At 42.4% G+C, this 13,693-nt stretch overlaps 3 protein-coding genes across 4 annotated transcripts in view; 2 read left to right on the top strand and 1 right to left on the bottom strand.

Annotated features, from left to right (window-relative positions):
• Positions 1-908: 908 nt before the first annotated feature.
• On the bottom strand, positions 909-7,907 carry LOC134191093 (heparan sulfate 2-O-sulfotransferase 1-like). 2 transcript variants are annotated; one of them, XM_062659659.1, is made up of 5 exons: positions 7,736-7,907; positions 1,877-2,130; positions 1,687-1,822; positions 1,489-1,586; positions 909-1,428 (listed from the first exon to the last, which is right to left on the bottom strand). In XM_062659659.1, the coding sequence occupies exons 1-5, from the start codon at positions 7,904-7,906 to the stop codon at positions 1,056-1,058; spliced, it is 1,032 nt and encodes a 343-aa protein (XP_062515643.1). In that variant the 5' UTR covers position 7,907; the 3' UTR covers positions 909-1,055. The 2 variants fall into 2 exon arrangements, with proteins under 2 accessions (XP_062515643.1, XP_062515642.1); XM_062659658.1 differs by having other exon boundaries at positions 7,730-7,907.
• On the top strand, positions 3,262-6,481 carry LOC134191692 (uncharacterized). Its single transcript, XM_062660309.1, has one exon. The coding sequence runs from the start codon at positions 3,389-3,391 to the stop codon at positions 6,479-6,481; it is 3,093 nt and encodes a 1,030-aa protein (XP_062516293.1). The 5' UTR covers positions 3,262-3,388.
• A 34-nt stretch (positions 7,908-7,941) lies between the features above and the next one.
• The window catches only part of LOC134190508 (STAM-binding protein-like A), a 6,412-nt gene continuing 660 nt past the window's right edge, over positions 7,942-13,693 (top strand). The window contains exons 1-7 of the mRNA XM_062658962.1: positions 7,942-8,079; positions 8,144-8,208; positions 11,923-11,998; positions 12,059-12,163; positions 12,450-13,110; positions 13,174-13,304; positions 13,525-13,662. Of these exons, the coding sequence (XP_062514946.1) occupies positions 7,951-8,079; positions 8,144-8,208; positions 11,923-11,998; positions 12,059-12,163; positions 12,450-13,110; positions 13,174-13,304; positions 13,525-13,662 (1,305 nt within the window). The 5' untranslated portion in view covers positions 7,942-7,950. The remainder of the gene's footprint in view (positions 8,080-8,143; positions 8,209-11,922; positions 11,999-12,058; positions 12,164-12,449; positions 13,111-13,173; positions 13,305-13,524; positions 13,663-13,693) is intronic.

Here is a 13,693-nt window from a genome sequence, read left to right on the forward strand (position 1 = left end):
TGGGCGCGCAGTTGGGCGCGCAGTTGGGCGCGCAGTTGGGCGCGCAGTTGGGCGCGCAGTTGGGCGCGCAGTTGGGCGCGCAGTTGGGCGCGCAGTTGGGCGCGCAGTTGGGCGCGCAGTTGGGCGCGCAGTTGGGCGCGCAGTTGGGCGCGCAGTTGGGCGCGCAGTTGGGCGCGCAGTTGGGCGCGCAGTTGGGCGCGCAGTTGGGCGCGCAGTTGGGCCGGACAGTTGGGCCGGACAGTTGGGCCGGACAGTTGGGCCGGACAGTTGGGCCGGACAGTTGGGCCGGACAGTTGGGCCGGACAGTTGGGCCGGACAGTTGGGCCGGACAGTTGGGCCGGACAGTTGGGCCGGACAGTTGGGCCGGACAGTTGGGCCGGACAGTTGGGCCGGACAGTTGGGCCGGACAGTTGGGCCGGACAGTTGGGCCGGACAGTTGGGCCGGACAGTTGGGCCGGACAGTTGGGCCGGACAGTTGGGCCGGACAGTTGGGCCGGACAGTTGGGCCGGACAGTTGGGCCGGACAGTTGGGCCGGACAGTTGGGCCGGACAGTTGGGCCGGACAGTTGGGCCGGACAGTTGGGCCGGACAGTTACGCGGAGTTAATTAAACGGTTTCGGAAACCATATAAGCGCGAGATAATTGCCCGATACCAAATAGTCCCCGAGACTAAAGACCAAAGTCCCCGTACAACATCGACTACGCTACTCCGGAATTCGACCGGAACACATGCCACGTGCACAGAACAGGACACGAAACGAAATGAGCAACGAACAGCAACCCATACCGGGAGCTAAAGACAATCGACGGATGACGAGGAAACGGCCGACACCGCCATGGCGGATGGGACGAGCGAGCGGAGCTGCATGCAAAGATTTCATGATAAATCTAAACGAACTGTGCCGCATTCAATTGCCAGTTTAATGAGATAGTAGCGTTGCTATATTCCTTAAAGCAGTCAACCCTTCATGTAACACAAGAGACAAGACACGTCCTCACGGACGGGATAAATTCTAACTGTAGCTACTAAACAACTCTTTCCTTTGTATAAAAAACTAGGGTTTTATTTTCTCATAGTGATATCTCTTGTGAAATGAGGCTTCCTGCTTAAAGGGTACAGTCCGCCTTTTCACGTCATTAAACACTACCCTGGCAAAGTCATAAAAGTCTTTTTCCATACGATAGACTCTACTACTTTTCATGATTGTCACCGTTTCATCACTCATATTGTCTTTCTTCACGGTCCGTCTCAAGTGACTTTTTGCTCCAGCTTCAGCATATAATTTTGATGCACCTCGGAAAAAACGTGGTATCATTGCTTCAAGAACAGCAATAAACTCTGGTATCTGGTCAGTAAAGCCAACCAACAAATAATTGGAAACCAAGTTGTGCTTGGCTGTCATAAGAGCCCATTCATTGCCTGGCTTCCTAACAAAAAGTGACCCAATGATTAGTTTGAATAAAGTGTAGCAAACAACGTGATCTGACCAACACTGTGGTTCATGTCCACAAAACAGACCAACTTGCAGCCAAATGCGTTCTGGTTTACAGGCATACAACTTCTGTTGAACACACTCATCAAATGTCTACAAAAAGCAAACACAAAAAAACTAGAGTCCATATTGTGTCTTTATTGACTGCATTAGTACAAATTTGCTAGATGATATTGCTTGTTGGCACACTTACTGTTTTGTCTCCCATTTTGGACCTTATCAGATGAGACCTAAAATTGTCACCATAACGAAGAAAATAGTAGTGAGACACAAGCCTTTCAAGTGGTTCTCTAATAATTTGAATGTAAAGTGGCTGAGAAAAACCAAACCTAAACCAACAAAAGTTAACTTCAATAAACCACAACCTAATTGTTCAATAGTACCGAAGAAAATCAATATATGCTACATGGCCATGGTAAAGGCCTGGCAGCTTGTCTCTCCATCTTGTAATATTTTGAACAAAATCATACTGGTCTGATGGAGCCATGATAAGATCATTATTTGTTATATTTAAGTGCAATACATTGTAATGAAGATTGGAACACAGCTTGTAAACAACCCACATAAACGTCGTACTTCCAGTCTTTGGTACACGATTATACAGCACAAGAGTATGATCGCCTTGTTGCACAAGATCCTATCAAACCATCAACAGAAAAAGCATTCAGATACCCTGCTGCAACAGAAACCCCACACAAGACGCATTAATTAACCAAATAAAAATGTACAATCTTAATTTGCATGGTAACTACAAATTACTTGAATCCACCTGCTGCAAAAGAGTATAAGTACTGGTTATTGTATGATTAGCATCATGCTATATGGCTTTTACCAGTCAGGAAAGGGCTAGCACCTGCGGTAAAGCTGAGAACTCTAACCACATTCCAAGTGCTGGTAAAAACCATATAGCACGCTATCATACAATAAATTATTTATACCATGGTCACATTACCTAGTGACAGTGCCATAATAACCGAAAGTAACTTATTGCATACTTGCCTTGCACAATATGTCATATACACCACCTCTATACAGTACTGGTTGCACATCACGTAACCATGGTATAACTTGAGTTACCCACTGAGTATGAAATTACAGGACTTAATCTCTACAGATTCCACACTGACTAACCAGACAAGACTTGTCTTGAAGTACATAGTGCTAGCCACGCACAATCCTTAGCAAACTACTTAGTATGTTACAAACCAAAAAATAATTCAAAGACATCCCTTCGTGACTTATCACAAACTTACAAAATTGATCTCACTCATACAGTTGATCAACAATGACAACAACACGTATTGTCATTGAACGTTGCTAATCACAGTGCTCAAAATTACTGCCGGTCATCGGTCAATGGCCGATCATATTTGGATAATGACCGGTGATAGTTGCTAATTACCGGTCAAGGTGACCGGTCAACTTTTGTAGGTCATTAATTAGTGATGAGAAGAGCTATCCCAGCTCTATGAAGAGCCAATTAAGTGTATAGCTGGTCTACATAACTATGTGATATTATATGTTAGCTATGTACATCATTTAGCACCATCTATTTAGTCTCTGTTCATGTGTTGGCCTCTGAATTTGTACTCTACAATCTATAGCACCGCCCAACTTTTACCTTATTTGTCAGGCCTCAATCATGTCTGCATGAGAGGGACAGCCCTGCATGTTTATCTAAGTCTTGTGAGAGGACCGTTTAGCTATTGTTGTGTTACTATGAAATGCCATAACATCTCTCGTGAATTATGATACAATCAGTTAAGTGGTCATGATGTGTAAAGATTTGCTATGGTACATGGAACATGAGTACTTAATGACGTTAATTATGGTATACTAAAATCTGTTGAAACTTCCGCGTTGCTTTTTGCCTTTCAATTCATTGTTAGAGCGTTATGTCTCTGGACCCAGTTGCGCAGTTTCTTTACCCAAATGATGCTCCGGTGACCCATAAGCCTGTGTGTGTGGGAGCTGATGGCAATTGCTTTTTTCGGGCTGTTGCAATGTCCTTGACAGGAAAGGAAGAAAATCACAAGCAACTCCGTCAGCAAGTTGCAGAACAGCTCTGCAACAAGCCACAGGCAATTGCAGCTGCTTTGATTGAAAAATCTTCGTCTTGTCCAGGTGTGAATCCTTCTTCACTCATTGCCACGTTTCTTTCTGATGAGAGTTACAGCGTGTTCAAAGCCGCAAAGGAAGTGGGAAAGGGCACTGAGGACAGTCTAGCTTTAGCTGTGGTGAAGGAGGGCAATGAGACAAAGAAATTTGGAAGTTGGTGTGGGATGGTGCAAGTCTATGGTGCAGCTGCAGCAATTGGTTGTTCCATCAACATGCACTACCCTGAGGTTAACCAACGTATCCGCCCCTTTATGAATACCATTGTACAACCTTTGGAATCTGCAACAAGTCAAAATAATGATATTCATATCATGTGGTCTAGCACAACTCAGCCAGCAACTCTTAAGGGAAATGTTCAACTCAATCACTTTGTGCCTTTGCTACCCAGATCAGCCACTAATCTCAGTTACCATGCCGAAAGTGACATTCCTGCCTCTGATTGCTGTGATGAGTCTGACTCTGACAAACTTGAATCTACCTTTGGCTTCAGTGATGATGAGAATGCCAGTGAATTTGTTGTAATGAAAACCCTTAGAAAATCAAGAAAGTCAAAGAGAATTGAACCAAAGTCATGGTCATTGTCTGGATTCCAACCTAAGAGCCCAAGGGTTTGTGCAATACCTTCGAACATGGATATTACAGTAGAAACTATGCATGAAGATTCTGGCATACCTGTTGACTCACACCACACTGAAGCCCAAGAAAGTCAAAATGGTGACAAGCCGGCATATGGCAATGCTTCTCGCACAACTCAACGTGCTATGGCTGCCACTGCTACTAAGCCAAAGGGTTCTGAAAGCAAGTCTTCCAAGATCAAGCAAACTCTTGATTCCTGGTTATTAAGTAACAAGAACAAACATGTACAGAAAGACCAAAGGGAGATTACAAATAGTCATCCGATTACAACCATTCCAGAGCTTGCAAAAACACCAGTACGTCAAAATGTGTCATCAACCACATGCAGACGTCATATATCAAAAGAAACATTTATGGGGTGGAAAAGAAGCCATGAAGCTGATTATCAAACTATGTCATGGCTTAAATGTGAAGTGATGAAAGATAATCCTTCAATGGTTGATATTTTGTGGTGTGAGGTGTGTCAAACATACCAATCTAAGGTATGTGGCACTAAGCATTTCTCCAGAACGTGGATTGATGGGTCAAGAAATCACAGAACCAACAATGTCATTGATCATGCTGGGAGTGCTCAGCATCAAGCTGCAATGTCCTACAAGCGAAAAGAAACAGCAAGAGAGAGGAGAGAGCCAGTGACGGATTACAGTGAGATTGCCAGAAGTTTTAAGATGAAGCCGGAGACCAAAGCAAGGATGATGAAGAAATTTGAAATATGTTATTTTCTGGCAAAAGAAAACTTTCCATTCGTAAAATATCCATCTATCTGTGCTCTTGAAAAACGACATGGTGTTGAGCTGGGAGAGGCATATTCAACTGATGTAGCAGCTAGTCACTTTGTGCATTATATTGCTGAAAGTCAGCGACAGCATTTCAAACAAACAGTGGCAGCACCTTTCTTCAGCATCTTGATGGATAGTTCAGCTGACAAAGGAAAAGTGGAGAATGAGTTGTTTGCAATCATCTATTCTGAGAGTGATCACACCTCTGAAAAGCTAATAACTCAAAGTCGATACTTCAAAGTACTGGAACCGTCTAAGGCTGATTCTGCTGGACTCTTCGATTGCCTACAAGAAGCTCTGAAAGATATGGGTATAAGAGATTTGATGAATCCAGAAAACGTGCTGCAAGTCAAAAATTTGCCAATTCTTGTTGGTGTGGGAACTGATGGTGCTGCTGTAAACATCTCAGAGATACGTGGACTAAAAGCAAAAGTTCAGAATGTTCTGCCATGGATTTTCTGGATGTGGTGTTTTGCCCATCGACTAGAACTGGCAAGCAGAGACGCTCTCTCCAATCCAGTATTTAAAGAAATAGATGAAATGCTTCTTAGGATCTATTATCTTTACAACAAGTCTCCCAAGAAATGTAGGGAACTGAGGGCTATTGTGAACGATTTGAAAGAAGTATACAATTTTCCAAGGTGTGGCAACCTACCAGTGAGAGCATCAGGAAGCAGATGGATTGTTCATAAGCAAAGAGCACTCCACAGAGTTCTCGATAGGTATGGGGCTTACATGAACCACCTAGCAAGCCTCTGTGAAGATGCTAGTCTTAGAAGCCCTGATCGGCAGCGTCTAAAAGGTTATTTGACAAAGTGGACTCATGCAAAAATAATTCTGTCCTGTGCCCATTACATAGATATTTTAGATCCCGCCGCTAGTCTGAGCTTGTCTTTACAGGAAGATGATCTTGATATCATTAAGGCAATTCAATCAGTACTCAAAAGTCACCGAGCCATGGAACAGTTGAAAGAAACTCCCTTAACCAATTGGTTTGCAAGCAGACGTGTCATGGACAATCTAATAGAAAGTGCAGATGGCAAAATGACGTATCAAGGAATTGAATTACATCACTTCAATGATGTTGTTGTGAACAGCTGCAGACAGCAAGCTTTAAGTGATCTGAGAAGATTGGATGATGAATTGAAGGAAAGACTTTCATGGTCAGACACAAAACTTATGAGGGCTATTATGGTTTTCTTGGACACACAAGCCTGGTACTCACACAAAACCGATGAGTCTTTCTCTCATCAGCTTACAGAGGCTGTTTCAATGCTAGTTGAGAATTTCCGAGCTCCTCTCGAGGCCAAGGCTACTGATCTAGCAGCAATTCAGGAAGAAGCCAAGGAGATGCTTGACTATGCACATCAATATCTTCGAGTGGACAGAGATGGGTATCAACATGTTTGGTACCGCTTGGCGTTTGGACCTGACTGCACGCAATTAGGAATTTAGTTGCTATTGCACAGCTCCTTTTCAGCTTAACGTTTAGTACTGCAAAAGTAGAACGCCTTTTCTCCCGCTTAAAACTTATTAAAACTGATCGTAGAACAAGTCTTAGTCAGGAGACGTTATCTGATCTGCTAGAGGTCAGCGTTGAGGGAACTGAACTTGAAAATTTTGATTCAAGCGCTGCTGTACAGTTATGGTGGTCAGACTGTTCAAGAACTCGTCATGAAAGTCATCCCAAAAAAATAAAAATTGAATGCAGCAGCGAGACCATTCATCAACAAGAAGACACTTCAGCGATCAATGAGGCAACTGAAACAATATGTGAGGCAGAGCAGTCCGTATCTCTGGATGATTGGGACTCTTGGATCTTGAATGATGAGTGAAATATGGTCACAGTACCACAACTTGCATCGTCACACTACCACAACTTGCATCGTCACATGCACTAGCACAACTTGCATGATGTCAGAATAGCATCTCAGATCTGTAGTAACTAGTTATGTTCGAACAAATATGCTTATAGTGTGGTGTTAGAGTAAATTGCTTAATTTGATGTAAAACTGTAACATTATAAAGGAAAGCAGTTCACAGTTTGCTATGTTTTGTTAGTTACTGCAATTTTAGGTGCTTTCATGTTGTAAACTAATGCCTACTTCCTTAGTAATATGTGTATTCAACTGACTCTTGTTTCTTGGTTTATGATTGCTAATTAAATTAGAGATTACTAATTTTTGATTACTAACTGCTTTTGATTACTAATTAAATTAGACGACCGGTAAAAAATTTGAATGACCGGCTAACTTCTGGCATTACTGGCCATACGGCCGACTAACTTTGAAAACTAATTTTAAGCACTGTAATCATAGACTATAGTTCACTAACAAAGAATTCTTATAAGACAAGCTTGTGCAGGAGCATGCCTTCTCTTTTGCTACAGCTCACTCCTCCAGATCCAATGAACTACTGACTGTAAATCCACACATTTTTGTAGGATATTTTTAAGTTCATAAAGTTTGTAAATTCCTAACTTAAATTGCTTACTAATTCTTGTAGTAAGCAGTCCAAATTTTCCATTGATATCTGGTTTGTATTGATTATACTTGATATCTCTAGATAATTAACCTAATTGATTCATTTCAGCCATTTATGGTCCCCTCAAACTGCTAATAACAAAAATAACATGTGTTTTATGGCATCGGCACTATTACTACCGCAACACGCACCCTAGGTTATTGTACTACGCTTACTTACGCTTACTTCGTCATTGCCAATTGCAAGTGATCGTTTTTCAACTCCAGTAGTCTTAGCAACACTTGCCGCTTTCACAGCTTTAAACTCGTCATTAGACACTTTAACAAGCCAAATCTGAATCTCCAGAAGGAGAACAATCGTTCCGGCAACCAGAAGTAAATAGTTCTGAGACCTCATACGCCACATCCGGGTTGTTAAACTGAGTTAGACTTAATCACGTGATGACTTCGCTACATACTGAACCTGCTGCAAGAGTTAGAGCTCTTGTAGAGAAAGCTGGTACTTGTGATGTAGATGGCGAAATACCTTTCAGGCGGTACTATCGCTCAGGCTTAGAAATGGAAAGAATGGTGAGACCGGCTCTTTTCCTACGTCTGATCATGCTAACGATACCCGAGCTTGTCGGACTTATAGGCGAACTGTTATTTTACTGATGGAGACCTTGAACACGCGTTAATTCTCTACTCTCGGTTTATCACGTAAGTAATGCAATGCTCGCGTTGTTACTGTAATAAATTGACTTTTGGAATAATTAAGTTATTACTAGTAAATGAAGCTGTGTTCTACTCGATTCAGAGCTACGAGCGTGCGTGTGTGTGTGTGTGTGTGTGTGTGTGTGTGTGTGTGTGTGTGTGTGTGTGTGTGTGTGTGTGTCTGTGTGTCTGTGTCTGTGTCTGTGTCTGTGTCTGTGTATCTGTGTGTGTGTGTCTGTCTGTCTGTCTGTCTGTCTGTCTGTCTGTCTGTCTGTCTGTCTGTCTGTCTGTCTGTCTGTGTGTGTGTGTGTGTGTGTGTGTGTGTGTGTGTGTGTGTGTGTGTGTTGTGCGTGTATGCGTGTGTAGTTGTGTGCGTGTGTGCATGTGTAGTTGTGTGTGTGTATTGTGAATATCAATGTAAGTTTTATTAATTTTTGTCTATCTATATGTATAGTCATTATCATTAATTATTCATTAGCTTGTTGCTAGAATGTATAATTCTTTGAAAACACAGGGATGCATCAATGTGATTAAAGATAATTAACTAAATATCATCAATGTCCCACACTACTTTGAATTCAGCACATGCACATGCGTAACAGCTATGTGACTCTTGCATGGAGTGTGCTTGTTATCAGCGTTGTTTCCTGATTCTGCGCTCTTGCATCACGTGCAGTTAACTACTGAGGTGGATGCAATTATCATGCTTTTGTTGAGCTGTTGCTATCATCTTTTGTTCCGATAGTATAGCGAGGTTGATCTCGTACATCTCCTAGCTGCATGGGAAATACTGTGAAGCGACATGTAGTGACCGGATCCAGAAGAAAGCAACGATAGTGTTTCCTATGAATCTTTTCTTGCAAGACAATGTTGATTGTTCATCATCACAGCTAAAACATATTGACATTGGTCGTGCGCAACGTGTACATGCATGCATGGTCCCATGGGACGTTTAGCCTCTCGGAGAACGATGAAATTCATTTGTTTTGCGATTCTTCTGTAAAAAAGTAACAGACGTGTACAACTATTACCCAAATTTTACTCTGTGCTTCTCGGTTTGACGACGGTTTGACCTTATTAAGGTTTTTGCTATGGATATGACATCTAAGCCTTTCTGTCATAACGCATGGGATTGTTACGGCACCTATTGTTGGTGTCCCAAAAGACTGCTGATTGGCTCAACATATTCCCAAGTGTGATTCACGCTGACAAGTTAGTGTTACGTCACCTATTTTTGTGTCTCAAAACGACTGCTGATTGGCTCAACAAACTCCCCGAGCGTGACACATGCTTACAAACAAGCATCGGTACAAATAAACATAGCGACATACAAACAGACAGACTGGAGGTCAATTTAGCCCGTTAGAGTGAGCTTCTCGGAAAGCAGTCCACCACTTAATGTGGTGTCCTTCTTTTACGCTCGTAGCTAATTATTTAATATTATGTGTCGTGCTCATCCGGGCAGATCAGTCTGGTTCATAAATATAAGGTCTCTTGTAAGCACCAGAGGCAAACCTTGCCTCAGAGGTGCTTAGACCATCATGACTGTCTAGACAGAAGGCATGATTGGGTCCAAGAAGCACTGCTTTCTGTAAGTGCTGCAGGTTGTGATGACCTGGAATAATGTCCAGCCACCTTGCAATGCCTGCGTGCACTGTGCCCAACGCTCCCAACACCACTGGAACAACCAGTGTCCGACACTGTCACATGCGGCGTACCTCCACCCGCAAGTCACTGTATTTTGTCAACTTAATTCTCAGCCTGTTTCCTGGCAATGTAGCCATCAGCAGTACACCTGATATCAATGAGAAGACAAGTGTTTGTCTTCTTATTTCTGAAGCAAATCTCAGGACGGTTGGCACAGATCTTCCTAGCAGTTGGGATGGCTGTATTCCACATATAGTGTTGTCGTCCGTCTCTACAAGCCCATCAGGATGATGCCGGTACCATCTGCTCTCCAGTGGAACCCCAAAATGACGGCAAATGTCTCAGTGGATAATGGAGGCCACCTGATTGTGTCGATCAGTGTAGTCCATTGGTGCCAGAGCACTACAGCCTGCCATAATGTGGTCAACTGTTTCCAGGCCTACGGTGCACAAGTGGCAAGTAGGACTGACATCTCAATGCAGAATGTTGCTCATAATACCGAGTCCAAAGAGCTGGTCTTGAGCAGTAACAACCAGTTCCTCAGTTGCAGCAGGAAGATTCTATGACTTCAGCCATTTGTAGGTCTGTCATGTCTACAGGTGGTTTTTCAGTGAGACAGCGATACTGACTGTGCATAGGTTTTGTGCCCTAGGACCGTACACAAAGAGAACTGCTGCATGTGCAGAAATCTTTGCATCTGTCTGAGACGCTTGCTTGAAGACACCACCAGACATGATAGTTCCACTTCCATGCAGGCTCTGCAACTTGTTGTCCTTAGAGAGACGTGCTATGCGTTGGATCGAATGAGAGGACCTCCCAGTATCACACTTCTGTATCATTTGCATGAAGTGATCAGAGCTGCTACGAAGGTAACAGTCCAGCCCCACAATACAAGATTGATACGTCGACTCGATCAGTTGTAACCCTTGACCGCTTTTGGTGCACAGAGCGTACAGCTGGTCAACGTCTGCCGCAAGATGGTGGACATCGTGCATAGAGAGAAGTTTCCAGGTCTGTCTATGAAGCTCTTGCAGGTCCGTGGTCCTTTAATGAATGACACCAAAACCGTAAGTGAGAACCGGCAGTGCAAACCCGTTGATGGCCAGAATCTTGTTTCGACCGTACAGCCTGGTCTGGAGAACCATCTTCACTCTATGAAAGTACTTATGTGTGTCGTTATGCCCCTCCATGATGGGCAAGTGGGGTCCTTCCCCACCTGGGTGCCCACCAACCTGCAGGTGAGCCACAGCAGGGTACATGTTCTGTGTAGTTCACACAGCAATCAATGACTAGCCAATTCGATATAGATTACAGGCATTACGGTGACCACGAACTTTGGATGTGTTGTCATCATCCAGTCAGTAGGGTAAGTGGGGTCTTTACCCTCAACTGGGCACCCACCAACCCGGCAGAGAGGTACATGTTTCCGTGTAATCCATATGGTGGTAGTAACTGGCTTATCGATTATTGATTACGTGCGCTATGGGGATTTTGCCAGTTCTGAACAGCATGCCCATTAGATATCAATGAGTACCAGGAAAGCACTGATCGATCCTCATTGCCAACGGTCCCACGCCAGATCACAGAAACGCCCCATTCAAGGAAACAAGTCTACTTTCACAGACATAGCCAAATAGACAGTGGGAAAGAACCAACAGACTCGTTTCATTATATTGCTGTTGCCACCTGGGATTGAATCCACGCCATTATGATGAGGGTGGAAACTGCTTGTCTAGGTGATTAGATCAAGATGCAAGCTTTTGTTTATGGTAAGTTCTCTAAACCTGCCCAGGAAATGCAGTCTTGAATCATTGATATCAACATGATGACTTAATTACTGTACTTGTTTTTGATAACTTTAAAATATTTTGCAAGCTGTCAAATTATGGTTACAGATATAAGTCGTGAATGTGGGTATATGCATTGAGTACAATATAGGCATTACCCAACCAATTTGGGAATTGATCAAATTTAATTAACATGAAATTCTGGAAATGCAACATTTGTAGCTATAAAAATATGGTAAGCAACATCATAAGTGAATTGGTATAGTGTATGCTCTTTGTGACTTAGCTTATTTGTTGAGAGACTACCAAAATATCCCTTGTATGTTCATGCAACACAGGATGAAAAATCAAGAATCAAGACGGTCCAAAGTCACATTTTGTAGCACTTTGTGCTTTATACAGCGACATGTGTATTATTATAGAAACTAAGAAATACTGCATTTCCTCGAGCAGAAAAAATTAAAATGACATTACAACAAAGATACCAGAAGGAGCATGAAGAGTGGGTGACTGAACAGGACAAGAAGGTTGAGTTAATTAGCATGACTTGTTGTGTGATATAGTTTACTTACCTTCAATGTTGCATGCTTATTGCTGTCATTACCCAACATGTGAAACGGAATGTACAACAGCTAGGCAACAGCGTAACATGTGGCCCAAATAAAAGAGTAGTGAAACTTTCTTATTACTCACATCATAGGATTCTGTTATGATTGTAACAAACATATGACGTTATTCCAAATCGCGCACGTCATTTGGCTGCGTGCTCGTTTAATTATGATTGTTTGTACATGTTCTCGGACAATTTTGTAGGCTGCTATAGAATTTGAGAAAAGAAAAAATGAAGAAGAGGCAGCAAGGCTGTTGCAGTTAGATGAAGAAAGAAGGCAGTTGGAACAGCGAAAAGCAGAGAGACCTTTAGAAAAAGAATGTTTGCAAGATTATCATTTAGCAGAAGAGAAACAAGATGCAGAAGAATTGCAAAGAGTGGAAAAGGGCAAAGAAATGAGACATGAAGGAGATGAAGTCAGTATTGAACCATTAGCTTGGAGACTTCAGAGACAGTGTGACATGAACAACTTGCCAACTATACCTTTCTACACATCTGTTGCAGGTGGTGGTAGCTACCCTGTCATTGAATCACCTTCTGTTGACTCATCAGTTAGCAGTCTCAATGCTACTGGTGTCATAACTGAGGGTTTGGCGGGTATGTCTCTTTACAGTAATAATACATGTTGGTCATCAGCTACTGCAGCAACTGCTTCTCCTGTACTTGGTTCTGAAAGCTTTCTTCCTGCAGAAACTGCTGGCAGCATGACTTCTATGCTAGAGCAGCCAACAATAGATAGATCAACAAAACCAATAGAAGCTGAGTATTCACCTGTACAGCAACCTCAAGTAGATCGATCTTCTAAGCCTGTAACACCAGCAGAAGTGACAAGACTTAGTTCTATAACTGATGTTGGAGATTGTGGTACCACACTTTCATTTAACATATTTACCTTGTGGTCATTTATTATTATGCATTGGTTTGCAGATTCATCAACTACAATTGATGGTTTTCGGCCTGTCATAGTGTCAGAGAAACTAATGGATGATTTTCTTAGAGCTGCTTTATCGAACACTTTGAAGAACATTGAGACATGTGGAATTCTTTGTGGCAAACTGGTCAGTTGTAGTCTCAACTATAAAGGTCTAAAGTGAAATTGAGATCTAAAGCAAGTAGTTGCAGTGTAGCGGGCAATACATGCTTACATAACTTATTAATTTACTCTAATTTGAAAGAACCATAAATGAATGAGTATCATGTGTTAGTTTTGAAAATTTGTTTTTTTATGTTAATTTTCTTTGTTGGTTCACATTTTTTGGGAATATTTTTGGATCACAGAGCAGAAGAGTTTTCTACATCACTCATGTGCTTGTACCAAAACAGACTGGGACTCCAGATTCATGCACAACGCTAAATGAAGAAGAGCTATTTGATTATCAAGACAAATATGATCTTATCACTTTGGGATGGATCCATGTATGGCTCATATTTCTGTGCGTGCTTTCGT

The sequence above is a fragment of the Corticium candelabrum genome, chromosome 15 (assembly GCF_963422355.1).
Source record: "Corticium candelabrum chromosome 15, ooCorCand1.1, whole genome shotgun sequence".
NCBI classification, from domain to species: domain Eukaryota; kingdom Metazoa; phylum Porifera; class Homoscleromorpha; order Homosclerophorida; family Plakinidae; genus Corticium; species Corticium candelabrum.

Excerpts from the sequence above, each read along its gene's own strand:
- LOC134191093 (XM_062659658.1), bottom strand. The coding sequence starts at position 7,906 with ATGAGGTCTCAGAACTATTTACTTCTGGTTGCCGGAACGATTGTTCTC. Across the intron at positions 2,131-7,729 it reads TTGGCAATGACGAAGTAAGC|GATCTTGTGCAACAAGGCGA; the intron begins GTAAGTAAGCGT and ends ATGGTTTGATAG. Across the intron at positions 1,587-1,686 it reads CCAAAATGGGAGACAAAACA|ACATTTGATGAGTGTGTTCA; the intron begins GTAAGTGTGCCA and ends TGCTTTTTGTAG.
- LOC134191692 (XM_062660309.1), top strand. The coding sequence starts at position 3,389 with ATGTCTCTGGACCCAGTTGCGCAGTTTCTTTACCCAAATGATGCTCCG.